This window comes from Hyperolius riggenbachi, chromosome 10 (assembly GCF_040937935.1).
Source record: "Hyperolius riggenbachi isolate aHypRig1 chromosome 10, aHypRig1.pri, whole genome shotgun sequence".
Classification (NCBI taxonomy): domain Eukaryota; kingdom Metazoa; phylum Chordata; class Amphibia; order Anura; family Hyperoliidae; genus Hyperolius; species Hyperolius riggenbachi.
Window position 1 is genome coordinate 295,795,930 of NC_090655.1, and position 23,967 is coordinate 295,819,896.

The window sequence follows — 23,967 nt, forward strand, 5'->3', positions numbered from 1 at the left end:
GGTCTGGCAGGACTTGTGTATAGATCTGTAGGCCAGGCATAGGATAGTGAAGCTGGATAGGAGGAGGTTGTTGGAGGAGTGGAGTGGGCAGTCAGGTGTGTAGCTGCTGACCAGGTCAGAGATGTAGGTCAGGCAGGACTTGTGTATAGATCTGTAGGCCAGGCATAGGATAGTGAAGCTGGATAGGAGGAGGTTGTTGGAGGAGTGGAGTGGGCAGTCAGGTGTGTATCAGTGACCAGGTCAGAGATGTAGGTCAGGCAGGTCCTGTGTATAGATCTGTAGGCCAGGCATAGGATAGTGAAGCTGGATAGGAGGAGGTTGTTGGAGGAGTGGAGTGGGCAGCCAGGTGTGTATCTGCTGACCAGGTCAGAGATGTAGGTCAGGCAGGACTTGTGTATAGATGTGTAGGCCAGGCATAGGATAGTGAAGCTGGATAGGGGAGATTGTTGGAGGAGTGGAGTGGGCAGTCAGGTGTGTATCAGTGACCAGGTCAGAGATGTAGGTCAGGCAGGACTTGTGTATAGCTCTGTAGGCCAGGCATAGGATAGTAAAGCTGGATAGGAGGAGATTGTTGGAGGAGTGGAGTGGGCAGTCAGGTGTGTATCTGCTGACCAGGTCAGAGATGTAGGTCAGGCAGGACTTGTGTATAGATGTGTAGGCCAGGCATAGGATAGTGAAGCTGGATAGGGGAGATTGTTGGAGGAGTGGAGTGGGCAGTCAGGTGTGTATCTGCTGACCAGGTCAGAGATGTAGGTCGGGCAGGACTTGTGTATAGATCTGTAGGCCTGGCATAGGATAGTGAAGCTGGATAGGAGGAGGTGGTTGGAGGAGTGGAGTGGGCAGTCAGGTGTGTATCTGCTGACCAGGTCAGAGATGTAGGTCTGGCAGGACTTGTGTATAGATCTGTAGGCCAGGCATAGGATAGTGAAGCTGGATAGGAGGTTGTTGGAGGAGTGGAGTGGGCAGCCAGGTGTGTATCTGCTGACCAGGTCAGAGATGTAGGTCTGGCAGGACTTGTGTATAGATCTGTAGGCCAGGCATAGGATAGTGAAGCTGGATAGGAGGAGGTTGTTGGAGGAGCAGAGTGGGCAGTCAGGTGTGTATCTGCTGACCAGGTCAGAGATGTAGGTCAGGCAGGACCTGTGTATAGATCTGTAGGCCAGGCATAGGATAGTGCAGCTGGATAGGAGGAGGTGGTTGGAGGAGTGGAGTGCGCAGTCAGGTGTGTATCTGCTGACCAGGTCAGAGATGTAGGTCAGGCAGGACTTGTGTATAGATGTGTAGGCCAGGCATAGGATAGTGAAGCTGGATAGGAGGAGGTTGTTGGAGGAGTGGAGTGGGCAGCCAGGTGTGTATCTGCTGACCAGGTCAGAGATGTAGGTCAGGCAGGACTTGTGTATAGATCTGTAGGCCAGGCATAGGATAGTGAAGCTGGATAGGAGGAGGTGGTTGGAGGAGTGGAGTGCGCAGTCAGGTGTGTATCTGCTGACCAGGTCAGAGATGTAGGTCAGGCAGGACTGGTGTATAGATCTGTAGGCCAGACATAGGATAGTGAAGCTGGATAGGAGGAGGTGGTTGGAGGAGTGGAGTGGGCAGTCAGATGTGTATCAGTGACCAGGTCAGAGATGTAGGTCAGGCAGGGCTTGTGTACAGATCTGTAGGCCAGGCATAGGATAGTGAAGCTGGATAGGGGGAGGTTGTTGGAGGAGCAGAGTGGGCAGCCAGGTGTGTATCAGTGACCAGGTCAGAGATGTAGGTCTGGTAGGTCCTGTGTATAGATCTGTAGGCCAGACATAGGATAGTGAAGCTGGATAGGAGGAGGTTGTTGGAGGAGTGGAGTGGGCAGCCAGGTGTGTATCTGCTGACCAGGTCAGAGATGTAGGTCAGGCAGGTCCTGTGTATAGATCTGTTGGCCAGGCATAGGATAGTGAAGCTGGATAGGAGGAGGTGGTTGGAGGAGTGGAGAGGGCAGCCAGGTGTGTATCTGCTGACCAGGTCAGAGATGTAGGTCAGGCAGGACTTGTGTATAGATCTGTAGGCCAGGCATAGGATAGTGAAGCTGGATAGGGGGAGGTTGTTGGAGGAGTGGAGTGGGCAGTCAGGTGTGTATCTGCTGACCAGGTCAGAGATGTAGGTCAGGCAGGACTTGTGTATGGATCTGTAGGCCAGGCATAGGATAGTGAAGCTGGATAGGAGGAGGTTGTTGGAGGAGCTGTTAAGCTTGGGGGTGTAATCTCCACAGTCAGCATACAACACATAAGCTGACGTGAAGGAGGTACACACACCAGCACAAGGGATCAGGATATCCCCAGTTTAGTGGAGGAGAGGACTGACTCCAATAGGAGATTGTGGTGCACAGAGCCGGTGCAGATCTGAACAGCCACAAACACTTTCGTAATAACGTCTCAGCGCAAGGTAGCGCTGAGCGCATAAACCAGGACTGAGGAGATCAGGACAGGTAGACAGAATGAACGCTTGCTAGCTAGCGATTACTTAGCGACAGCAAGCGTCCAAAACCAGACAGACTGGAATGAGGCAGCCAATGCGTTGCGGCGATGGCGTGACTCACAAAGACAGGACAGGAGAGACAGGAAATAGCAGGATCGAGATAGATGAACGTAACACAGATAAATATACAATAAGTATGTTTTCCTAGCGTATTACAATTACAGCTATCAATGAAACTATTCGTAACGTCTGACTAACATATGTATATATTGGCAATGAACCGATATATGACATAAGCAGGAACTCTGACTAAGACTGAAGTAATACAGGGAACAGGACTCAGAAGGATTCGCTATCTCTTCGCAGAGATGAACGCAATCCACAAACAGGACCAGGAACAGGATAACTAGCTCAGCACGGGTGATCACGATACGCGCAAACTACCAAAACGTGCTGGAAAACTGACTAGCTGAACACAGGAAATAAACAGTTCGTGTACGTATATATCAGCGACACTGATATATTAACGTAACACGAATACAAGGAAAATAACAAAATGCGCAAGTATGCGTATATATTGGCGATGAACCAATATATGACACAAGACAAGCAAGTAGCAACTTCTAGAACAAGAGCAGAACTAGGAGGACTCGCTGACCCCTTCGCAGGAGTCAGCGCAGTCCACACGGACCAGGAACGAGGTGGGGCACGAGCAGAGTAACAGATACAATCTGAGACTATGGTAGCCCATGAGGCATTGCAGGAAGCAGTTCTTTATACTGAGGTCATCCAATGGGAGCAGACCTGCAGATTCCCACACAAGTGAATGGTAATTAATCACAGGCTGATAGCAGGAAAAGGCAGACAATGATATGCAGCCTGCAGGAAAGGGACCGCCCCTCCACTGCAGCAGACAATGTTTGTTTACACAAAAGCATATTAAACTGTCATTAACTTCAGAGCGACTGCAGATGGAATCAGCAACTAGTTTAAGTGCAAACCAAACTATGCAAGCAAATGCATGTAATGACATTAGAACTGTTTGGTTTGCAATACCACTGCAGTCAGCAGTAAACGCTGCAGAAGCGATCATAACAGTACCCCCTCCCTTAAACGCGGCCTCTGGACGCCTATGAAAACTGACATATTTCTCCTGAACCACCCAAACCAAAAAATCAGAAGTGGGAAATCCAGCAAACTGATCTGACTGAAAATTCATGAAGGTCGGATCCGTCCGACAAAACCAAATTCCCAAATCAGTCTCACCAAAACTAGACCAATTGGAACCAGAACCTACCGAACCATGCCCGTCAGCACTACAAGCCTCAGTGTGATACCCATCAGAACCACGACTTCCAGAGAAAAGCCCCCAGAAACTCTCTGAGCGATACCCACCGCCTTCCCGGGACTGTCCAAAAACGCCAAAGCCTTTGCAATGCCCACCGGAACTGTCCCCACCAACACAAAACCCACCGTTGAACCAGTCCAAGGTACCAGGACAAGTTTCCTCAGAGATCTCCCAGAACACTTGGAAGCTCCAAAGAGATCCCCACAGGTCAGAACGCCCCTTAGGTTCACATGGAGAACCATCAAGAACCCCTATGGAACCCAGGGCAACTCTAGAGTCAGGGTCACAAGGACAAACATCAAGATCAGGGTTTTTAGGGACCAGAACCATCTCCGGGCATGCAGGCCAACCGGCAACATCAGAACATGTCTCCACTAGGGAAGCGTGTGAGCACGCCAACACAGACACACTTGGGCACTCTGGCATACGAAGCACATCTGGGCACACTGGCACAAGAGAGACTTCTGGGCATGTCAAGGAACTGCAAACCTCAAAGTCAGTCAAGGTAGGACCGAAACCAGGACTGGGCAAAAAAAAATCATCATGACTAGACTTCACAGTTACTGGATTGTCACTAAAAAATGCAGGATTAGACTTAGATGTCTCTGATTCCAGCAAAGTTATTAACAAATCATGTTCAGGGGCATTTACAAGACAGGACAAATCTTCTGATGTATGCACCGAACTAGACAGGGTTCCCATAACTTCTTCTGGACTAGACAGAGACTCATCAAATACACTGGATTGGAGCTCATGAAGGGCTGCAAAACAAGTCAGTAGTGCAGCAATCCCCACTGAACTAGGCAAAACTGAGTAACTCACTGGACAGGAAGGGGACTCAGGAACTTCGGCCACACCGGCCAGAGAACCAGAATTTTCCAGGATACAGGGCTGGGTTTCAGAAACACTCATTAACCCGGACTGAAATTCTGAGATTTCTATTATTTTTTCCAGCGAGTCAGAATTATCCATGTTACAGGGCAAGACTTTTGAAACATTCAGAGGACAGGGCTGGAGTTCCTCGGCTGTTACAACACTGGAGAGGGACTCAACAACATTGGTTAAATCAGACTGTGTACAGGGCAAGGTATCTGACACACTTGCTGACGAGGACAATATTTCAATGGCTTCTGCTTCGCTGGGCAGAAATTCATCAAGTTTTATTAGAGCAGACTGTAATTCCAAAACAGCTGCTAGACAAGTGAATATTACTGCAACACCAACTGAGGTAAGCAGTGCCTCAGACTGTTCTGCTAGAGGGTTTGAAGTATCCCAAGTACTGGGTGAAGCATAAGACTCTGTGACCACAGCTTCACTGGACAGGATCACCGAACAGTCCACATTGCAGGGCAAAACCATGGAAGCACCTGCTGGACAGCATAATGATTCTGTGACCTGAGTTTCATTGGAGAGATCTACTGCACAATTCATGGTACAGGGCAAGTTCACTGGAACATTTTCTGAACACGGTAATAATTCTGCGATTTCGGACTCACATAGCAGACGCTGTGAGTTATTCATGAGACTAGAGTGAGGTGTAGAAACAGGAAGATCAAAACACAATGTTTGCGCATCTAAATCACCATTCAATTGTGAAATTGGAAAATTCAGATGTTGGGGTTCTGAGATTTCTGGACAGGATTGCTGGGACTCAGAAACTGATGTAGTGCATCTATTGGCATCTGCTGGATCAGACAGGAGTTGAACTTTATTAACACAGGTAATTTCTGCAGAAGTATTTGCAGAGACAGGCAAGATTTTTCTGGTGTCTGTTTCACTGAACAAAGACTCATGAGTACTGGCTAAGCTGGACTCAGAAGTCAGCAGGACCTCTGGGTCCTCTGCTGAGAAATTTGTGCATGGCAAGATTAAGGAAGTATTAGTAATTTCTGTCTTACTGGGAAGTAACACTGAGTTATCCATGGTACAGGGTGGAATTACAGGAACTTCAATTTCACACAAAAGGAGCTCTGAATCACTCGCTGAATCAGCCAAAGGTGCTGAAGCAGGCGAGTCCTCAGGAACTGAGGAAGTGGAACAATCTCCACTAGACAGTGTGTCTTCCCTGGTATCAACTGATTGAATCGCATAAAAATCGTCCAGAATCATTCTCCACACATCGATCAATGGAGCCACAAAGTCATACCCACACACACCGGTTTTTATTAGGTTATAGGCAGACTTAATGCATGCATTCAATACTAATTCACTCTTTGCACTGTAAAACTGACAAAATGAACTTGCATCTTTCTTCCATTCATAGACCAGGGCTTCCATCTCTCCTTTCTCAAATGGATGATCCCATGCATATTTAACAGCTGAGCATTCCGGCTGATCATAGTTTGCAAATGTGTTAGTGGCAGAAACATACATTGGGTTATTTAGCAGGTAATTGGCCGATTTCTTATTCCTAAGGATTTCCAATACCTGTAGCAAGTGTTGAACTGTAGTGTATGCAAATTTCCCTTGCTGCACGAATAAATTGATCTGTTCAATACTCTGTAATATATCTTCATAATCATATTCAGATAATTCATTTAAACAAGAACTTTTATTTTCCCTGGCTAGCAATGAAAGTTCATTAGTAGTTTCATAGGTCCATTTGACTCCCCTGAATGGTGACTGAATTTCATTATCTGCTACTGGCGGAGTCTCATTACAGATCTGATGCGCAGTCGCCAAGGGCAACGACTCCGCTGATTGTAACGCTTTTCTTTTGGAGCGTTTACGTTTGGCTTTAGACCCTGCTGCCTTAGCAGAAGAAAAGTTATCAGAACAATTATCTGCTTGCTGATTATTTTTGTAGGCAGTAGAAGGAGCAGCTGATTGACAAGCTGCCAGGAGCTTATCAAAAGGGCTAGGCAAATCGGTTTTGCGCAGCCAGTTATGGATCACAAACGCTAGAAATTCCAGTGGTCTTTCTTTTAAATTGGTATGATCCAAGACATCGTAGGCCCACTGAAACAATCTTCCCTTAAATAAAGCATAAACTAGCTGGGGGGCCCACGTTGAAACAGGAGTAGCCTGGAGCTCAGGATTGGCCAGGAACCTGGCACATTCAGAAAAAAACTCATTTTCTGTTTCAGAATTGAGCTTCTCAAATTTCTTAAAGGAACAGGAACCATAACAAACAGTGTCATTTTTGCTGGGAACCCCCCCCACAATGGGGATTGGTAATGGGGCTATCATAATGTTAAGCTTGGGGGTGTAATCTCCACAGTCAGCATACAACACATAAGCTGACGTGAAGGAGGTACACACACCAGCACAAGGGATCAGGATATCCCCAGTTTAGTGGAGGAGAGGACTGACTCCAATAGGAGATTGTGGTGCACAGAGCCGGTGCAGATCTGAACAGCCACAAACACTTTCGTAATAACGTCTCAGCGCAAGGTAGCGCTGAGCGCATAAACCAGGACTGAGGAGATCAGGACAGGTAGACAGAATGAACACTTGCTAGCTAGCGATTACTTAGCGACAGCAAGCGTCCAAAACCAGACAGACTGGAATGAGGCAGCCAATGCGTTGCGGCGATGGCGTGCCTCACAAAGACAGGACAGGAGAGACAGGAAATAGCAGGATCGAGATAGATGAACGTAACACAGATAAATATACAATAAGTATGTTTTCCTAGCGTATTACAATTACAGCTATCAATGAAACTATTCGTAACGTCTGACTAACATATGTATATATCGGCAATGAACCGATATATGACATAAGCAGGAACTCTGACTAAGACTGGAGTAATACAGGGAACAGGACTCAGAAGGATTCGCTATCTCTTCGCAGAGATGAACGCAATCCACAAACGGTAACAGAACAGGATTCAGAAGGATTCGTTATCTCTTCGCAGAGATGAACGCAATCCACAAACAGGACCAGGAACAGGATTCAGAAGGATTCGTTATCTCTTCGCAGAGATGAACGCAATCCACAAACAGGACCAGGAACAGGATAACTAGCTCAGCACGGGTGTTCACGATACGCGCAAACTACCAAAACGTGCTGGAAAACTGACTAGCTGAACACAGGAAATAAACAGTTCGTGTACGTATATATCAGCGACACTGATATATTAACGTAACACGAATACAAGGAAAATAACAAAATGCGCAAGTATGCGTATATATTGGCGATGAACCAATATATGACACAAGACAAGCAAGTAGCAACTTCTAGAACAAGAGCAGAACTAGGAGGACTCGCTGACCCCTTCGCAGGAGTCAGCGCAGTCCACACGGACCAGGAACGAGGTGGGGCACGAGCAGAGTAACAGATAGAGTCTGAAACTATGATAGCCCATGAGACATTGCAGGAAGCAGTTCTTTATACTGAGGTCATCCAATGGGAGCAGACCTGCAGATTCCCACACAAGTGAATGGTAATTAATCACAGGCTGATAGCAGGAAAAGGCAGACAATGATATGCAGCCTGCAGGAAAGGGACCGCCCCTCCACTGCAGCAGACAATGTTTGTTTACACAAAAGCATATTAAACTGTCATTAACTTCAGAGCGACTGCAGATGGAATCAGCAACTAGTTTAAGTGCAAACCAAACTATGCAAGCAAATGCATGTAATGACATTAGAACTGTTTGGTTTGCAATACCACTGCAGTCAGCAGTAAACGCTGCAGAAGCGATCATAACAGGAGCAGAGTGGGAAGTCAGGTGTGTATCTGCTGACCAGGTCAGAGATGTAGGTCAGGCAGGACTTGTGTATAGATCTGTAGGCCAGGCATAGGATAGTGAAGCTGGATAGGAGGAGGTGGTTGGAGGAGTGGAGTGGGCAGTCAGGTGTGTATCTGCTGACCAGGTCAGAGATGTAGGTCAGGCAGGACTTGTGTATAGATGTGTAGGCCAGGCATAGGATAGTGAAGCTGGATAGGAGGAGGTTGTTGGAGGAGTGGAGTGCGCAGTCAGGTGTGTATCAGTGACCAGGTCAGAGATGTAGGTCAGGCAGGACTTGTGTATAGATGTGTAGGCCAGGCATAGGATAGTGAAGCTGGATAGGAGGAGGTTGTTGGAGGAGCAGAGTGGGCAGTCAGGTGTGTATCTGCTGACCAGGTCAGAGATGCAGGTCGGGCAGGACTTGTGTATAGATCTGTAGGCCAGGCATAGGATAGTGAAGCTGGATAGGAGGAGGTGGTTGGAGGAGTGTAGTGGGCAGTCAGGTGTGTATCTGCTGACCAGGTCAGAGATGTAGGTCAGGCAGGACTTGTGTATAGATCTGTAGGCCAGGCATAGGATAGTGAAGCTGGATAGGGGAGGTTGCTGGATGAGTGGAGTGGGCAGTCAGGTGTGTATCTGCTGACCAGGTCAGAGATGTAGGTCGGGCAGGACTTGTGTATAGATCTGTAGGCCAGGCATAGGATAGTGAAGCTGGATAGGAGGAGGTGGTTGGAGGAGTGGAGTGGGCAGTCAGGTGTGTATCTGCTGACCAGGTCAGAGATGTAGGTCAGGCAGGACTTGTGTATAGATCTGTAGGCCAGGCATAGGATAGTGAAGCTGGATAGGAGGAGGTTGTTGGAGGAGTGGAGTGGGCAGTCAGGTGTGTATCAGTGACCAGGTCAGAGATGTAGGTCAGGCAGGTCCTGTGTATAGATCTGTAGGCCAGACATAGGATAGTGAAGCTGGATAGGAGGAGGTGGTTGGAGGAGTGGAGTGGGCAGTCAGGTTTGTATCTGCTGACCAGGTCAGAGATGTAGGTCAGGCAGGACTGGTGTATAGATCTGTAGGCCAGGCATAGGATAGTGAAGCTGGATAGGAGGAGGTTGTTGGAGGAGTGGAGTGGGCAGTCAGGCGTGTATCTGCTGACCAGGTCAGAGATGTAGGTCAGGCAGGACTGGTGTATAGATCTGTAGGCCAGGCATAGGATAGTGAAGCTGGATAGGAGGAAGTTGTTGGAGGAGCAGAGTGGGCAGTCAGGTGTGTATCAGTGACCAGGTCAGAGATGTAGGTCAGGCAGGTCCTGTGTATAGATCTGTAGGCCAGACATAGGATAGTGAAGCTGGATAGGAGGAGGTGGTTGGAGGAGTGGAGTGGGCAGTCAGGTGTGTATCTGCTGACCAGGTCAGAGATGTAGGTCGGGCAGGACTTGTGTATAGATCTGTAGGCCAGGCATAGGATAGTGAAGCTGGATAGGAGGAGGTGGTTGGAGGAGTGGAGTGGGCAGTCAGGTGTGTATCAGTGACCAGGTCAGAGATGTAGGTCAGGCAGGTCCTGTGTATAGATCTGTAGGCCAGGCATAGGATAGTGAAGCTGGATAGGAGGAGGTGGTTGGAGGAGTGGAGTGGGCAGTCAGGTGTGTATCTGCTGACCAGGTCAGAGATGTAGGTCAGGCAGGACTTGTGTATAGATCTGTAGGCCAGGCATAGGATAGTGAAGCTGGATAGGAGGAGGATGTTGGAGGAGTGGAGTGGGCAGTCAGGTGTGTATCTGCTGACCAGGTCAGAGATGTAGGTCAGGCAGGACTTGTGTATAGATCTGTAGGCCAGGCATAGGATAGTGAGGCTGGATAGGAGGAGGTTGTTGGAGGAGTGGAGTGGGCAGTCAGGTGTGTATCAGTGACCAGGTCAGAGATGTAGGTCAGGCAGGTCCTGTGTATAGATCTGTAGGCCAGGCATAGGATAGTGAAGCTGGATAGGAGGAGGTGGTTGGAGGAGTGGAGTGGGCAGTCAGGTGTGTATCTGCTGACCAGGTCAGAGATGTAGGTCAGGCAGGGCTTGTGTATAGATCTGTAGGCCAGGCATAGGATAGTGAAGCTGGATAGGAGGAGGTTGTTGGAGGAGCGGAGTGGGCAGCCAGGCGTGTATCTGCTGACCAGGTCAGAGATGTAGGTCAGGCAGGACTGGTGTATAGATCTGTAGGCCAGGCATAGGATAGTGAAGCTGGATAGGAGGAAGTTGTTGGAGGAGCAGAGTGGGCAGTCAGGTGTGTATCAGTGACCAGGTCAGACATGTAGGTCAGGCAGGACTTGTGTATAGATTTGTAGGCCAGGCAAAGGATAGTGAAGCTGGATAGGAGGAGGTTGTTGGAGGAGTGGAGTGGGCAGCCAGGTGTGTATCTGCTGACCAGGTCAGAGATGTAGGTCAGGCAGGAATTGTGTATAGATCTGTAGGCCAGGCATAGGATAGTGAAGCTGGATAGAAGGAGGTTGTTGGAGGAGAGCAGTGGGCAGCCAGGTGTGTATCAGTGACCAGGTCAGAGATGTAGGTCAGGCAGGACTTGTGTATAGATCTGTAGGCCAGGCATAGGATAGTGAAGCTGGATAGGAGGAGGTGGTTGGAGGAGAGGAGTGGGCAGTCAGGTGTGTATCTGCTGACCAGGTCAGAGATGTAGGTCAGGCAGGACTTGTGTATAGATCTGTAGGCCAGACATAGGATAGTGAAGCTGGATAGGAGGAGGTTGTTGGAGGAGTGGAGTGGGCAGTCAGGTGTGTATCAGTGACCAGGTCAGAGATGTAGGTCAGGCAGGACTTGTGTATAGATCTGTAGGCCAGGCATAGGATAGTGAAGCTGGATAGGAGGAGGTGGTTGGAGGAGAGGAGTGGGCAGTCAGGTGTGTATCTGCTGACCAGGTCAGAGATGTAGGTCAGGCAGGACTTGTGTATAGATCTGTAGGCCAGACATAGGATAGTGAAGCTGGATAGGAGGAGGTTGTTGGAGGAGTGGAGTGGGCAGTCAGGTGTGTAGCTGCTGACCAGGTCAGAGATGTAGGTCAGGCAGTACTTGTGTATAGATCTGTAGGCCAGGCATATGATAGTGAAGCTGGATAGGAGGAGGTTGTTGGAGGAGTGGAGTGGGCAGTCAGGTGTGTATCTGCTGACCAGGTCAGAGATGTAGGTCGGGCAGGACTTGTGTATAGATCTGTAGGCCAGACATAGGATAGTGATGCTGGATAGGAGGAGGTGGTTGGAGGGGTGGAGTGGGCAGCCAGGTGTGTATCTGCTGACCAGGTCAGAGATGTAGGTCAGGCAGGACTTGTGTGTAGATCTGTAGGCCAGGCATAGGATAGTGAAGCTGGATAGGAGGAGGTTGTTGGAGGAGTGGAGTGGGCAGCCAGGTGTGTATCTGCTGACCAGGTCAGAGATGCAGGTCGGACTGGACTTGTGTATAGATCTGTAGGCCAGACATAGGATAGTGATGCTGGATAGGAGGAGGTTGTTGGAGTGGAGTGGGCAGTCAGGTGTGTAGCTGCTGACCAGGTAAGAGATGTAGGTCAGGCAGGACTTGTGTATAGATCTGTAGGCCAGGCATAGGATAGTGAAGCTGGATAGGAGGAGGTTGTTGGAGGAGAGGAGTGGGCAGTCAGGTGTGTATCTGCTGACCAGGTCAGAGATGTAGGTCAGGCAGGGCTTGGGTATAGATCTGTAGGCCAGGCATAGGATAGTGAAGCTGGATAGGAGGAGGTGGTTGGAGGAGTGGAGTGGGCGGCCAGGTGTGTATCTGCTGACCAGGTCAGAGATGTAGGTCGGGCAGGACTTGTGTATAGATCTGTAGGCCAGGCATAGGATAGTGAAGCTGGATAGGAGGAGGTGGTTGGAGGAGTGGAGTGGGCAGTCAGGTGTGTATCAGTGACCAGGTCAGAGATGTAGGTCAGGCAGGACTTGTGTATAGATCTGTAGGCCAGGCATAGGATAGTGAAGCTGGATAGGAGGAGGTGGTTGGAGGAGTGGAGTGGGCAGTCAGGTGTGTATCTGCTGACCAGGTCAGAGATGTAGGTCGGGCAGGACTTGTGTATAGATCTGTAGGCCAGGCATAGGATAGTGAAGCTGGATAGGAGGAGGTGGTTGGAGGAGTGGAGTGGGCAGTCAGGTGTGTATCAGTGACCAGGTCAGAGATGTAGGTCAGGCAGGACTTGTGTATAGATCTGTAGGCCAGGCATAGGATAGTGAAGCTGGATAGGAGGAGGTGGTTGGAGGAGTGGAGTGGGCAGTCAGGTGTGTATCTGCTGACCAGGTCAGAGATGTAGGTCGGGCAGGACTTGTGTATAGATCTGTAGGCCTGGCATAGGATAGTGAAGCTGGATAGGAGGAGGTTGTTGGAGGAGTGGAGTGGGCAGTCAGGTGTGTATCTGCTGACCAGGTCAGAGATGTAGGTCAGGCAGGACTTGTGTATAGATCTGTAGGCCAGGCATAGGATAGTGAAGCTGGATAGGAGGAGGTTGTTGGAGGAGTGGAGTGGGCAGTCAGGTGTGTATCTGCTGACTAGGTCAGAGATGTAGGTCGGGCAGGACTTGTGTATAGATCTGTAGACCAGACATAGGATAGTGAAACTGGATAGGGGGAGGTTGTTGGGAGGAGTGGAGTGGGCAGTCAGGTGTGTATCTGCTGACCAGGTCAGAGATGTAGGTCAGGCAGGACTTGTGTATAGATCTGTAGGCCAGGCATGGGATAGTGAAGCTGGATAGGAGGAGGTTGTTGGAGGAGTGGAGTGGGCAGTCAGGTGTGTATCTGCTGACCAGGTCAGAGATGTAGGTCAGGCAGGACTTGTGTATAGATCTGTAGGCCTAGCATAGGATAGTGAAGCTGGATAGGAGGAGGTTGTTGGAGGAGCAGAGTGGGCAGCCAAGTGTGTATCAGTGACCAGGTCAGAGATGTAGGTCAGGCAGGACTTGTGTATAGATCTGTAGGCCAGGCATAGGATAGTAAAGCTGGATAGGAGGAGGTGGTTGGAGGAGTGGAGTGGGCAGTCAGGTGTGTATCTGCTGAGCAGGTCAGAGATGTAGGTCAGGCAGGACTTGTGTATAGATCTATAGGCCAGGCATAGGATAGTGAAGCTGGATAGGAGGAGGTGGTTGGAGGAGTGGAGTGGGCAGTCAGGTGTGTATCTGCTGACCAGGTCAGAGATGTAGGTCGGGCAGGACTTGTGTATATATCTGTAGGCCAGGCATAGGATAGTGAAGCTGGATAGGAGGAGGTTGTTGGAGGAGTGGAGTGGGCAGCCAGGTGTGTATCAGTGACCAGGTCAGAGATGTAGGTCAGGCAGGACTTGTGTATAGATCTGTAGGCCAGGCATAGGATAGTGAAGCTGGATTGGAGGAGGTTGTTGGAGGAGTGGAGTGGGCAGTCAGGTGTGTATCTGCTGACCAGGTAAGAGATGTAGGTCAGGCAGGACTTGTGTATAGATCTGTAGACCAGGCATAGGATCTTGAAGCTGGATAGGAGGAGGTTGTTGGAGCAGCGGACAGTCAGGTGTGTATCTGCTGACCAGGACAGAGATGCAGGTCGGACTGGACTTGTGTATAGATTTGTAAATCAGACATAGGACCTTGAAGCTGGATAGGAGGAGGCTGTTCTAGAAGCGGAGTGGATAGCCAGGTGTGTATCTGCTGACCAGGTCAGAGATGTAGGTCGGGCAGGACTCGTGTATAGGTCTGTAGGCCAGGCATAGGATAGTGAAGCTGGATAGGAGGAGGGTGTTGGAGGAGTGGAGTGGGCAGTCAGGTGTTTATCTGCTGACCAGGTCAGAGATGTAGGTCAGGCAGGACTTGTGTATAGATTTGTAGGCCAGGCATAGGATAGTGAAGCTGGATAGGAGGAGGTTGTTGGAGGAGCAGAGTGGGCAGTCAGGTGTGTATCTGCTGACCAGGTCAGAGATGTAGGTCGGGCAGGACTCGTGTATAGATCTGTAGGCCAGGCATAGGATAGTGAAGCTGGATAGGAGGAGGTTGTTGGAGGAGTGGAGTGGGCAGCCAGGTTTGTATCTGCTGACCAGGTCAGAGATGTAGGTCAGGCAGGACTTGTGTATAGATCTGTAGGCCAGGCATAGGATAGTGAAGCTGGATAGGAGGAGGTTGTTGGAGGAGTGGAGTGGGCAGTCAGGTGTGTATCTGCTGACCAGGTAAGAGATGTAGGTCAGGCAGGACTTGTGTATAGATCTGTAGACCAGGCATAGGATCTTGAAGCTGGATAGGAGGAGGTTGTTGGAGGAGTGGAGTGGGCAGTCAGGTGTGTATCTGCTGACCAGGTCAGTGATGTAGGTCGGACTGGACTTGTGTATAGATTTGTAAATCAGACATAGGACCTTGAAGCTGGATAGGAGGAGGCTGTTCTAGAAGCGGAGTGGATAGCCAGGTGTGTATCTGCTGACCAGGTCAGAGATGTAGGTCGGGCAGGACTCGTGTATAGATCTGTAGGCCAGGCATAGGATAGTGAAGCTGGATAGGAGGAGGGTGTTGGAGGAGTGGAGTGGGCAGTCAGGTGTGTATCTGCTGACCAGGTCAGAGATTTTGGTCAGGCAGGACTTGTGTATAGATTTGTAGGCCAGGCATAGGATCTTGAAGCTGGCTAGGGGGAGGTTGTTGGAGCAGCGGACAGTCAGGTGTGTATCTGCTGACCAGGACAGAGATGTAGGTCAGACTGGACTTGTGTATAGATTTGTAGATCAGACATAGGACCTTGAAGCTGGATAGGAGGAGGCTGTTCTAGAAGCGGAGTGGATAGCCAGGTGTGTATCTGCTGACCGGGTCAGAGATGTAGGTCAGGCAGGACTTGTGTATAGATCTGTAGGCCAGGCATAGGATAGTGAAGCTGGATAGGAGGAGGTGGTTGGAGGAGTGGAGTGGGCAGTCAGGTGTGTATCTGCTGACCAGGTCAGAGATGTAGGTCAGGCAGGACTTGTGTATAGGTCTGTAGGCCAGGCATAGGATAGTGAAGCTGGATAGGAGGAGGTGGTTGGAGGAGTGTAGTGGGCAGTCAGGTGTGTATCTGCTGACCAGGTCAGAGATGTAGGTCAGGCAGGACTTGTGCATAGATCTGTAGGCCAGGCATAGGATAGTGAAGCTGGATAGGAGGAGGTGGTTGGAGGAGTGGAGTGGGCAGTCAGGTGTGTATCTGCTGACCAGGTCAGAGATGTAGGTCAGGCAGGACTTGTGTATAGATCTGTAGGCCAGGCATAGGATAGTGAAGCTGAATAGGAGGAGGTTGTTGGAGGAGTGGAGTGGGCAGTCAGGTGTGTATCAGTGACCAGGTCAGAGATGTAGGTCTGGCAGGACTTGTGTATAGATCTGTAGGCCAGGCATAGGATAGTGAAGCTGGATAGGAGGAGGTGGTTGGAGGAGTGGAGTGGGCAGTCAGGTGTGTATCTGCTGACCAGGTCAGAGATGTAGGTCGGGCAGGACTTGTGTATAGATGTGTAGGCCAGGCATAGGATAGTGAAGCTGGATAGGAGGAGGTGGTTGGAGGAGCAGAGTGGGCAGTCAGGTGTGTATCAGTGACCAGGTCAGAGATGTAGGTCGGGCAGGACTTGTGTATAGATCTGTAGGCCAGGCATAGGATAGTGAAGCTGGATAGGAGGAGGTTGTTGGAGGAGTGGAGTGGGCAGTCAGGTGTCTATCAGTGACCAAGTCAGAGATGTAGGTCGGGCAGGACTCGTGTACAGATTTGTAGGCCAGACATAGGATCTTGAAGGTGATTCTGATGCGGATTGGAAGCCTGTGAAGGGAATTGCATAGGGGAGTCATGGAGACCCAGAATGTTGGGAGAAGTAGATTAGTCTGGCTGCTGCATTCATGATGGATTGTAGGGGGGTGATGCAGTTCTGTGGGAGGCTTGACAGGAGGGTGTTGCAGTAGTCCAAGGAGTTAGGCAGTGTCCGAGGTCATGAAGTGGTGGATCTTGGAGATGTTGCACAAATGGAGATAGCAGGCCTTAGCGATGGTTTGGATCTGGGGGGTTAAGGAGTGGGCTGAGTCCAGGGTGACACCCAGACAGCAGGCTAGTGTGGTTCGGTGAATGGTTGTACCATTGACAGTGACATAGATGTCCATGTGGGATGAGATTACAAATGGCAGGAAAATAATAAGTTCTGTTTTATCCAGGTTTAATTTCAGGAACCTGCCTGATATCCAGGATGAGATAGTTGAGAGGCAGGAGGTTACTTTCTCCGTGGTGGTGGTGGTGGAGAGGCCCGTGGTATGGAGGTAGATCTGTGTGTCGGGTTAGGGTTAGAGAGGAGATAAGTTTGCCTAATGCAGGCGGGATTTTTCTGTTAATTTTGTACTGTGCTGTCCTACTTCCTGTCCTGTGCCCTGTCTGTTCCTTTTATGTGCCCTGTATGTGCCCTGTATGTTCCTTGTATGTTTATTTATTGTATTTATAAAGCACCAACATATTACACAGTGCTGGACATTAGTTAGGGTTACAGACAATATTTAGGGGTGACATACAGCAATAGGACAATACCTGAATACAAGAAAAACCAGATCAAGCAGCACAGTATGAGTAAGATCGGAAATGTAGGTTGGACAGGTTTTGTGGACGGATTTGTAGGTCAGACACAATATCTTGAATCTGATTCTGGACTGGATAGTAAGCCAGTGGAGGGATTCCCGGAGGGGAGCCGCGCTGGTGGAGTGATGGGAGGAGTGGATAATTCTGGCTGCCGCATTCATGATGGACTGCAGTGGGGCTATTCGGGTCATAGGGAGACCAGACAGAAGGGCATTACAGTATGTCAAGGCGGGAAATTATGAGGGCATGGATGAGGAGTTTGGTGGTGGCAGAGGTCAGGAAAGGGCGGATCTTACAGATGTTATGAAGGTGGAAGTTGCAGGACTTTGTGAGGTTTTGGATATGGGGAGTGAAGGAGAGTGCGGAGTCCAGGGTGACACCCAGACAGCAGGCTTGAGAGGTAGGGCAAATGGGAGTGTGGTTAACTGTGACATTCACATCTGGGAGGTTCATGGATGGCCGGGGTGGGAAGATCATAAATTCCGTTTTTGTCCAGGTTTTGTTTCAGGAACCTAGTGGACATCCAGGAGGAGATGGCTGATAGACAGGAGGAGACCTTGTCCATGGTAGTGGTGGATAGGTCCAGGGTGTGGAGGTAGATCTGGGTGTCATCTGCATACCCATGGAGGAGATAACCTTGCCAATGGAGGATGTGTATAGGAAGAACAGTAGGGGGCCAAGGACCGAGCCTTGGGGGACTCCAACCGAGAGGTGGTTGAGGGGGTGGTTGAGGATTTATTGAAGGAGGTCGTGAAGGTGCAGTTGGAGAGGTAGGATGAGAACCAGGCCAGGGCGAGTTCATGAATGCCCATGGACTGGAGGAGTAGGGGATGGTCCACTCTGTCAGAAGCTGCTGAAAGGTCAAGGAGGAGGAGAATGGAGTAATTGCCTTCAACTTTAGCTAAGGCAAGGTCATTGACCATTTTGGTGAGAGTTGTTTCAGTTGAGTGGGCGGGCCGAAATCCAGATGTTCCCTGTATGTTCCTTGTATGTGGCGCTGCGTAAAATGTTGGCGCTTTATAAATACAATAAATAAATAATGTGGCAAAACCCACTCCAGGCATGACTCAGTCTTGCTTTGTAAATAAAACTGATTGTGATTGCTGGGTTCAACAGAGGTGCACAGAATGGGTCTGTTTTCTGCACAAGTGACATTACCTTATCTCACAATTCCCAAGATTTCCAGAGTAACCACTCTTTCCTTATTTTAAAAAGTAACCCACGTCTTGTCGCATTCTGTAGGAATATGTTGTAGTGAAGAAGGCTGATGAGGACCAAAAGTCTAGAGGCCAGAGCAGGAGCCCCACTGATACTCAATCTCTTCATCTGACATTTCAGCAACACAACAAGCAGAAGATCCTAGAATTGACCAGTATGATTGTTTGTCTTCTGACTGAAGAGGTGAGACGTGCTGGGAATTATGGGAGATTATCCAGTAACACAAGGGGCGTGTCTGGGTGGTAAGAGGTGCTGGGAATTATGGGACATTATCCAGTAACACAAGGGGCGTGTCTGGGTGGTGAGAGGTGCTGGGAATTATGGGACATTATCCAGTAACACAAGGGGCGTGTCTGGGTGGTGAGAGGTGCTGGGTATTATGGGACATTATCCAGTAACACAAGGGGCGTGTCTAAGTGGTGAGCAGGGAATTATGGGACATTATCCAGTAACACAAGGGGCGTGTCTGGGTGGTGAGCAGGGAATTATGGGACATTATCCAGTAACACAAGGGGCGTGTCTGGGTAGAGAGAGGTGCTGGGAGTTATGGGACATTATCCAGTAACACAAGGGGCGTGTCTGGGTGGTGAAAGGTGCTGGGAATTATGGGACATTATCCAGTAACACAAGGGGCGTGTCTGGGTGGTGAGAGGTGCTGGGAATTATGGGATATTATCCAGTAACACAAGGGGTGTGTCTGGGTGGTGAGAGGTGCTGGTAATTATGGGACATTATCCAGTAACACAAGGGGTGTGTCTGGGTGGAGAGAGGTGCTGGGAATTATGGGACATTATCCAGTAACCCAAGGGGCGTGTCTAGGTGGTGAGAGGTGCTGGGAATTATGGGACATTATCCAGTAACACAAGGGGCGTGTCTGAGTGGTGAGCAGGGAATTATGGGACATTATCCAGTAACACAAGGAGTGTGTTTGGGTAGTGAGAGGTGCTGAGAATTATGGGACATTATCCAGTAACACAAGGGGCATGTCTGGGTGGTGAGAGGTGCTGGGAATTATGGGACATTATCCAGTAACACAAGGGTCGTGTCTGGGTGGTGAGAGGTGCTGGGAATTATGGGACATTATCCAGTAACACAAGGGTCGTGTCTGGGTGGTGAGAGGTGCTGGTAATTATGGGACATTATCCAGTAACACAAGGGGTGTGTCTGGGTGGAGAGAGGTGCTGGGAATTATGGGACATTATCCAGTAACACAAGGGGCATGTCTGGGTGGTGAGAGGTGCTGGGAATTATGGAAGATTATCCAGTAACACAAGGGGCTTGTCTGGGTGGTGAGAGATGCTGGGAATTATGGGATATTATCTGAAAGGAGTGGTATCTATTTAAGTTCATGTCACGGCCTTGTCAGATATCAGATGCGTTAGACCCTAGGTTCTCAACATGTGGTACGCGTACCCCAGGGGGTACTTCTGATGGTTACAGGGGGTACTCGGGCTTGATTTACTTAACCAAATATAACAAATTTAGAGTTTTAGATAATGATAAATCTTATTTCAATAACACCAAATTAGTATTTTAGCTAATTAAAAGCAATAGTAAATGCTTGGAAATTGTTTAGAACCAATTATGTGCTATGATTTAAATATAGATTTTTTTTTAGATTTGTCAAGGGGTACTTGTGATAATGTTTACTATGCTAGGGGGTACTTGATGAGTACAGCGTTTTAAAAGGGGTACACACCGATAAAATGTTGAGAAACACTGCGTTAGACTACTTAATCTCCTGGCGCCAGGACATAAAATGGTTAACAGAACACACACAGACACAGAATGTGAGCACACAATATGCTAGTTCTTTACTGCAATTACTTTCCTTATATCCTACTCAATACAGGATTTGCTCATGCGCAGTATATCATCATATGTCACCATAATTACAGAAAGTCATGTGATTTACAAGAAATAGCACAGTTCAATGATCACGGGGAAATATGTTATTTATGACCTTCCAGGTGTCCCCATTTAGGGCACTTTTGGGTTTTGCCCAGAGAGAAGAATTTGGCTATTCTCTATTTCATGCAGCCAGCTCTTCCTGCACAGATGTGTGTGGGTGGCTGATTGTTCTATAGACACATTAATATCACATTGATCAGATACATGTATGCTTGTATATGAAATTGATCTATATACTATACTATATACTAATATATATATACATATATACCTACACATCCTTTCAGTCCCCCCTTTGGTCATTTCTTCCAAAGGAAGAAGATGACTATACTAAAGCCAATACCTAAAGCAGGCAGAGCTAGCATCATAGTGGGCAAAAATTTATCTCTGTAGTATTCACTCTAAGTTACACATTCCTGTTAAAACAGGGGGTGGAAAGATAACACCAACCCGACTACAATCATACTCAGGCCTTAATGCCCAGAGTACAGAGGCTGAGATCAGAAATACATGGGACTTAAGAGGCACATACCCAAAATAAAATATTAAATATAACTAAACACACCAACTTAGTGGATAAAAATTGGCCGTAAGGCGTTGTTTATTGCGGTTTTCAAATTAAAGTTGTTCGATACTTTTATTCAATGAAATACTTTAAATATTAATTCAACCTTAACTGTATTAAAACTGTAAAAAACATAAATAATCCAAAGTTAAGCATATCCAAACACACATCATAGTCGAACAACTTCTAAAGTACTTAGCCCGCCCACCACCGTGGGCAACTTTTACCGCCAATAAAGGCAATAGCCTACGACAGTCCAGAAAGTCCAAGAAGAGGGAGGGTGGGAGGGGGATCGCAGCTTGTCCTGACAGAAACTGAGGAGAGAATGACATCCCACACTGATCTGTGACAGGAGCTCACAGTTCATTGGCTGCCGATAACCCCTTTCCTTCTGACAGCTGCCAATCAGGATTATCTCCAGGTGCTCTTTGCCCAGATACCTGACAGCTTCAGATATCACCAGCCGGCCCCTGAAAGAAAGGAGGGAAAGAGCAGTACCACAGAAAACCAAGTGCATAAGAACCTATGCAATTACACAAGCAATATCACAACCTGTATTTTGTGTGGCCACAAAGTCCCAAGAGCCCCTTGCTCCATTATGTCGTTCAGGCCTTACATGGGACTTAAGAGGCACATACCCAAAATAAAATATTAAATATAACTAAACACACCAACTTAGTGGATAAAAATTGGCCGTAAGGCGTTGTTTATTGCGGTTTTCAAATTAAAGTTGTTCGATACTTTTATTCAATGAAATACTTTAAATATTAATTCAACCTTAACTGTATTAAAACTGTAAAAAACATAAATAATCCAAAGTTAAGCATATCCAAACACACATCATAGTCGAACAACTTCTAAAGTACTTAGCCCGCCCACCACCGTGGGCAACTTTTACCGCCACCAGCCAGGCTATCGCCTGGCACCCCAGCCCACGGCCCTCTCAACCATATTTTGCAGCTCCATATTAAAAATGTCAACCCCAATCGGGGACAAGTGGACCAAATCCTTCCTATACAAACCCGGGACCCCCCCTTCCAAATCAATATGCCTGTAGGAAAAGCCTCCGACCGAAGGGAGAAATTTATACATGGCCCAATTTACCCGCTTCCTAATTTTGTCGAAAAAACGCTTATTGGGAGAGACGTACCATAACAAACGAGGGACAATTTCGGAAAAGACCAAAACCGTGTTCGGAAAAATCATGCGAATCTGCAGAAAATCCCGACGCATCCTGGCCAGAAGATTTAAAGTTTTGACTTTTCCCAGGTCGTTTCCCCCTAAATGGATTAGTAAGATGTCAGGGACCGGCCAATCGTCTAAAAGGCAAACTAGTTTGGGCAACAGGGCTTCCCATCTCATACCCCTACAACCCTTCCAATATATCTGGAAAGAGTCACAGTCTAAGTCCAGGTTGTCCGTATAAGGCCTCTCCTTAGCCCTTCGTCTTGCCCAAAAGATAAAAGAGTGGCCGATAATCCACACCACCTGCTTGAGACCTAGGAAAGAAAACAAGTTATTCTAAACCACCAAAGAAGGACGAACATATAACCTATACCTATGGGACTCCCATCTGCCTATCTTTTTAATTGTGGATTCCGACAATCCCAATCTCGCAGCTTCTGTGGCTGCCCCAATTCGGAAAGAGTGACTTGAGAATTTAAAAGCCTGCAATCCCAGCGTATTCATACATTTACCGAGTATGGCTCTAAACTGAAAAATTGAAAGCGCCGACCCGTCGGCGTGGGAAAGAAAAGAAGGAGACGACGAACGGATACCGGAAAATTCGCTTACCAAACGCACTGGGCACGACGAAGAACCATCTAACTTAAAAAGTGTAAGCCAAACCCCCCGACCGGCCCTATCCGTTTTAGACTTCTTGACGAAAATTTGAACCGCCGTATTTGACAACGACACATCTTGGGGGCGAAGGCCGGAATGCTCAGATTTGGCTTTAGCAAACCAATTCTGAGATGCGCAGGGCTCCGAAAAAGGCTAAAGAAAAAGCCGCTCGAAAAAGCCGGACTTCATATTCCGAAGAGCAAATCAAAGGAAGAATAAGCAACAAGTCGCCCAACAGCTCGAAAGAAATCGGACGCCTACCGTCCGGCACCGAAAGACCCGAACGGAAGCCCTTCATCATCTGCTTCACTAGACAGTAGTCTGTGCACGGGGGCGAATGATGAAGCTTCCTGAAAAAGGAGATACCGCAAAGTTTCCGCTGTAACGATGGGATTGAGACCCCTAGAGACACTTTGGAACAAACAAAAGATAACACCAACTCAACTTCATCAGCGAATGGCGACTTTTGAAACAGCCCAGCGTAGCTGCACCAGTCCTGCCATGCAGCTGAATAATCAGCCCATGTTTTTGCAGACAGTGATTTACGAACAGAAGCTGCTATAAAGTCCCAATCAATGTCCATAAGTGCGCCGGGCACGGCATTCCTTCTTCGTCCGCCGACGGCGCCAACACCCTGAATGTGGAGAGCTGCTGCCGGGATAAAGCATCGGCAATCAGATTGGACTTACCGGGTAGATGTACAGCTTTTAACCACACGTTAAAATTAAGACAGAGCAGGACTAATTGCCTAAGAACACGCAACACAGGGAGGGATTTAGATGTAAGGCAGTTGATTGCATAGACCACTCCCTTATTGTCCGATTGGAGCAGAATCCGTTTGTTTGCAAATGATCTACCCCAAATCGACAATGCCACCAATACTGGAAAAAGTTCCAAAAGAACGATGTTTTTAACATATCCCTGCTCGATCCATGACACTGGCCACTGTTCAGCACTCCAGTGGCCCTTCCAATATGCACCATACCCGATAGATCCGGCTGCATCGGTAAATAAATCCATCTGATCGTCTTTTATAAACTCCTCCTGCCACATAGACCTTCCGTTATAATTGATCAGGAAGCTATGCCACACCAGCAGGTCTTCTTTCACGTCTCTGGTCAAACGAACGTGCCATGACGGAATCTTTAAACCCGACAGCAATCGCGCCGTGCGCCTCGAGAAAACTCTCCCCATGGGCATAATGCGACTCGCAAAAGCTAGACGGCCCAGGAGTTCTTGCAACTCCTTGACTGTCGCTTTTGACTTGCCTAAGAGGTGGTTCAGCACTGACTTTAAAACCGAAATTTTTTCAGGGGGTAAACGATATTCCATTAAAACCGTATCTATGGTAATTCCGAGAAAAACCAATTCCGTGGTCGGTAAAACCGATTTTTCTTCCG

General features: G+C 48.3%; 1 protein-coding gene across 2 annotated transcripts in view; it reads left to right on the forward strand.

Annotated features, from left to right (window-relative positions):
• LOC137535620 (oocyte zinc finger protein XlCOF7.1-like) overlaps positions 1-23,967 on the forward strand; it is a 66,356-nt gene that overhangs the window by 17,899 nt on the left and 24,490 nt on the right. For both annotated transcript variants that reach the window (XM_068257479.1, XM_068257480.1), the window contains exon 3: positions 18,274-18,432. In XM_068257479.1, coding sequence (XP_068113580.1) covers positions 18,274-18,432 — 159 coding nt within the window. The remainder of the gene's footprint in view (positions 1-18,273; positions 18,433-23,967) is intronic.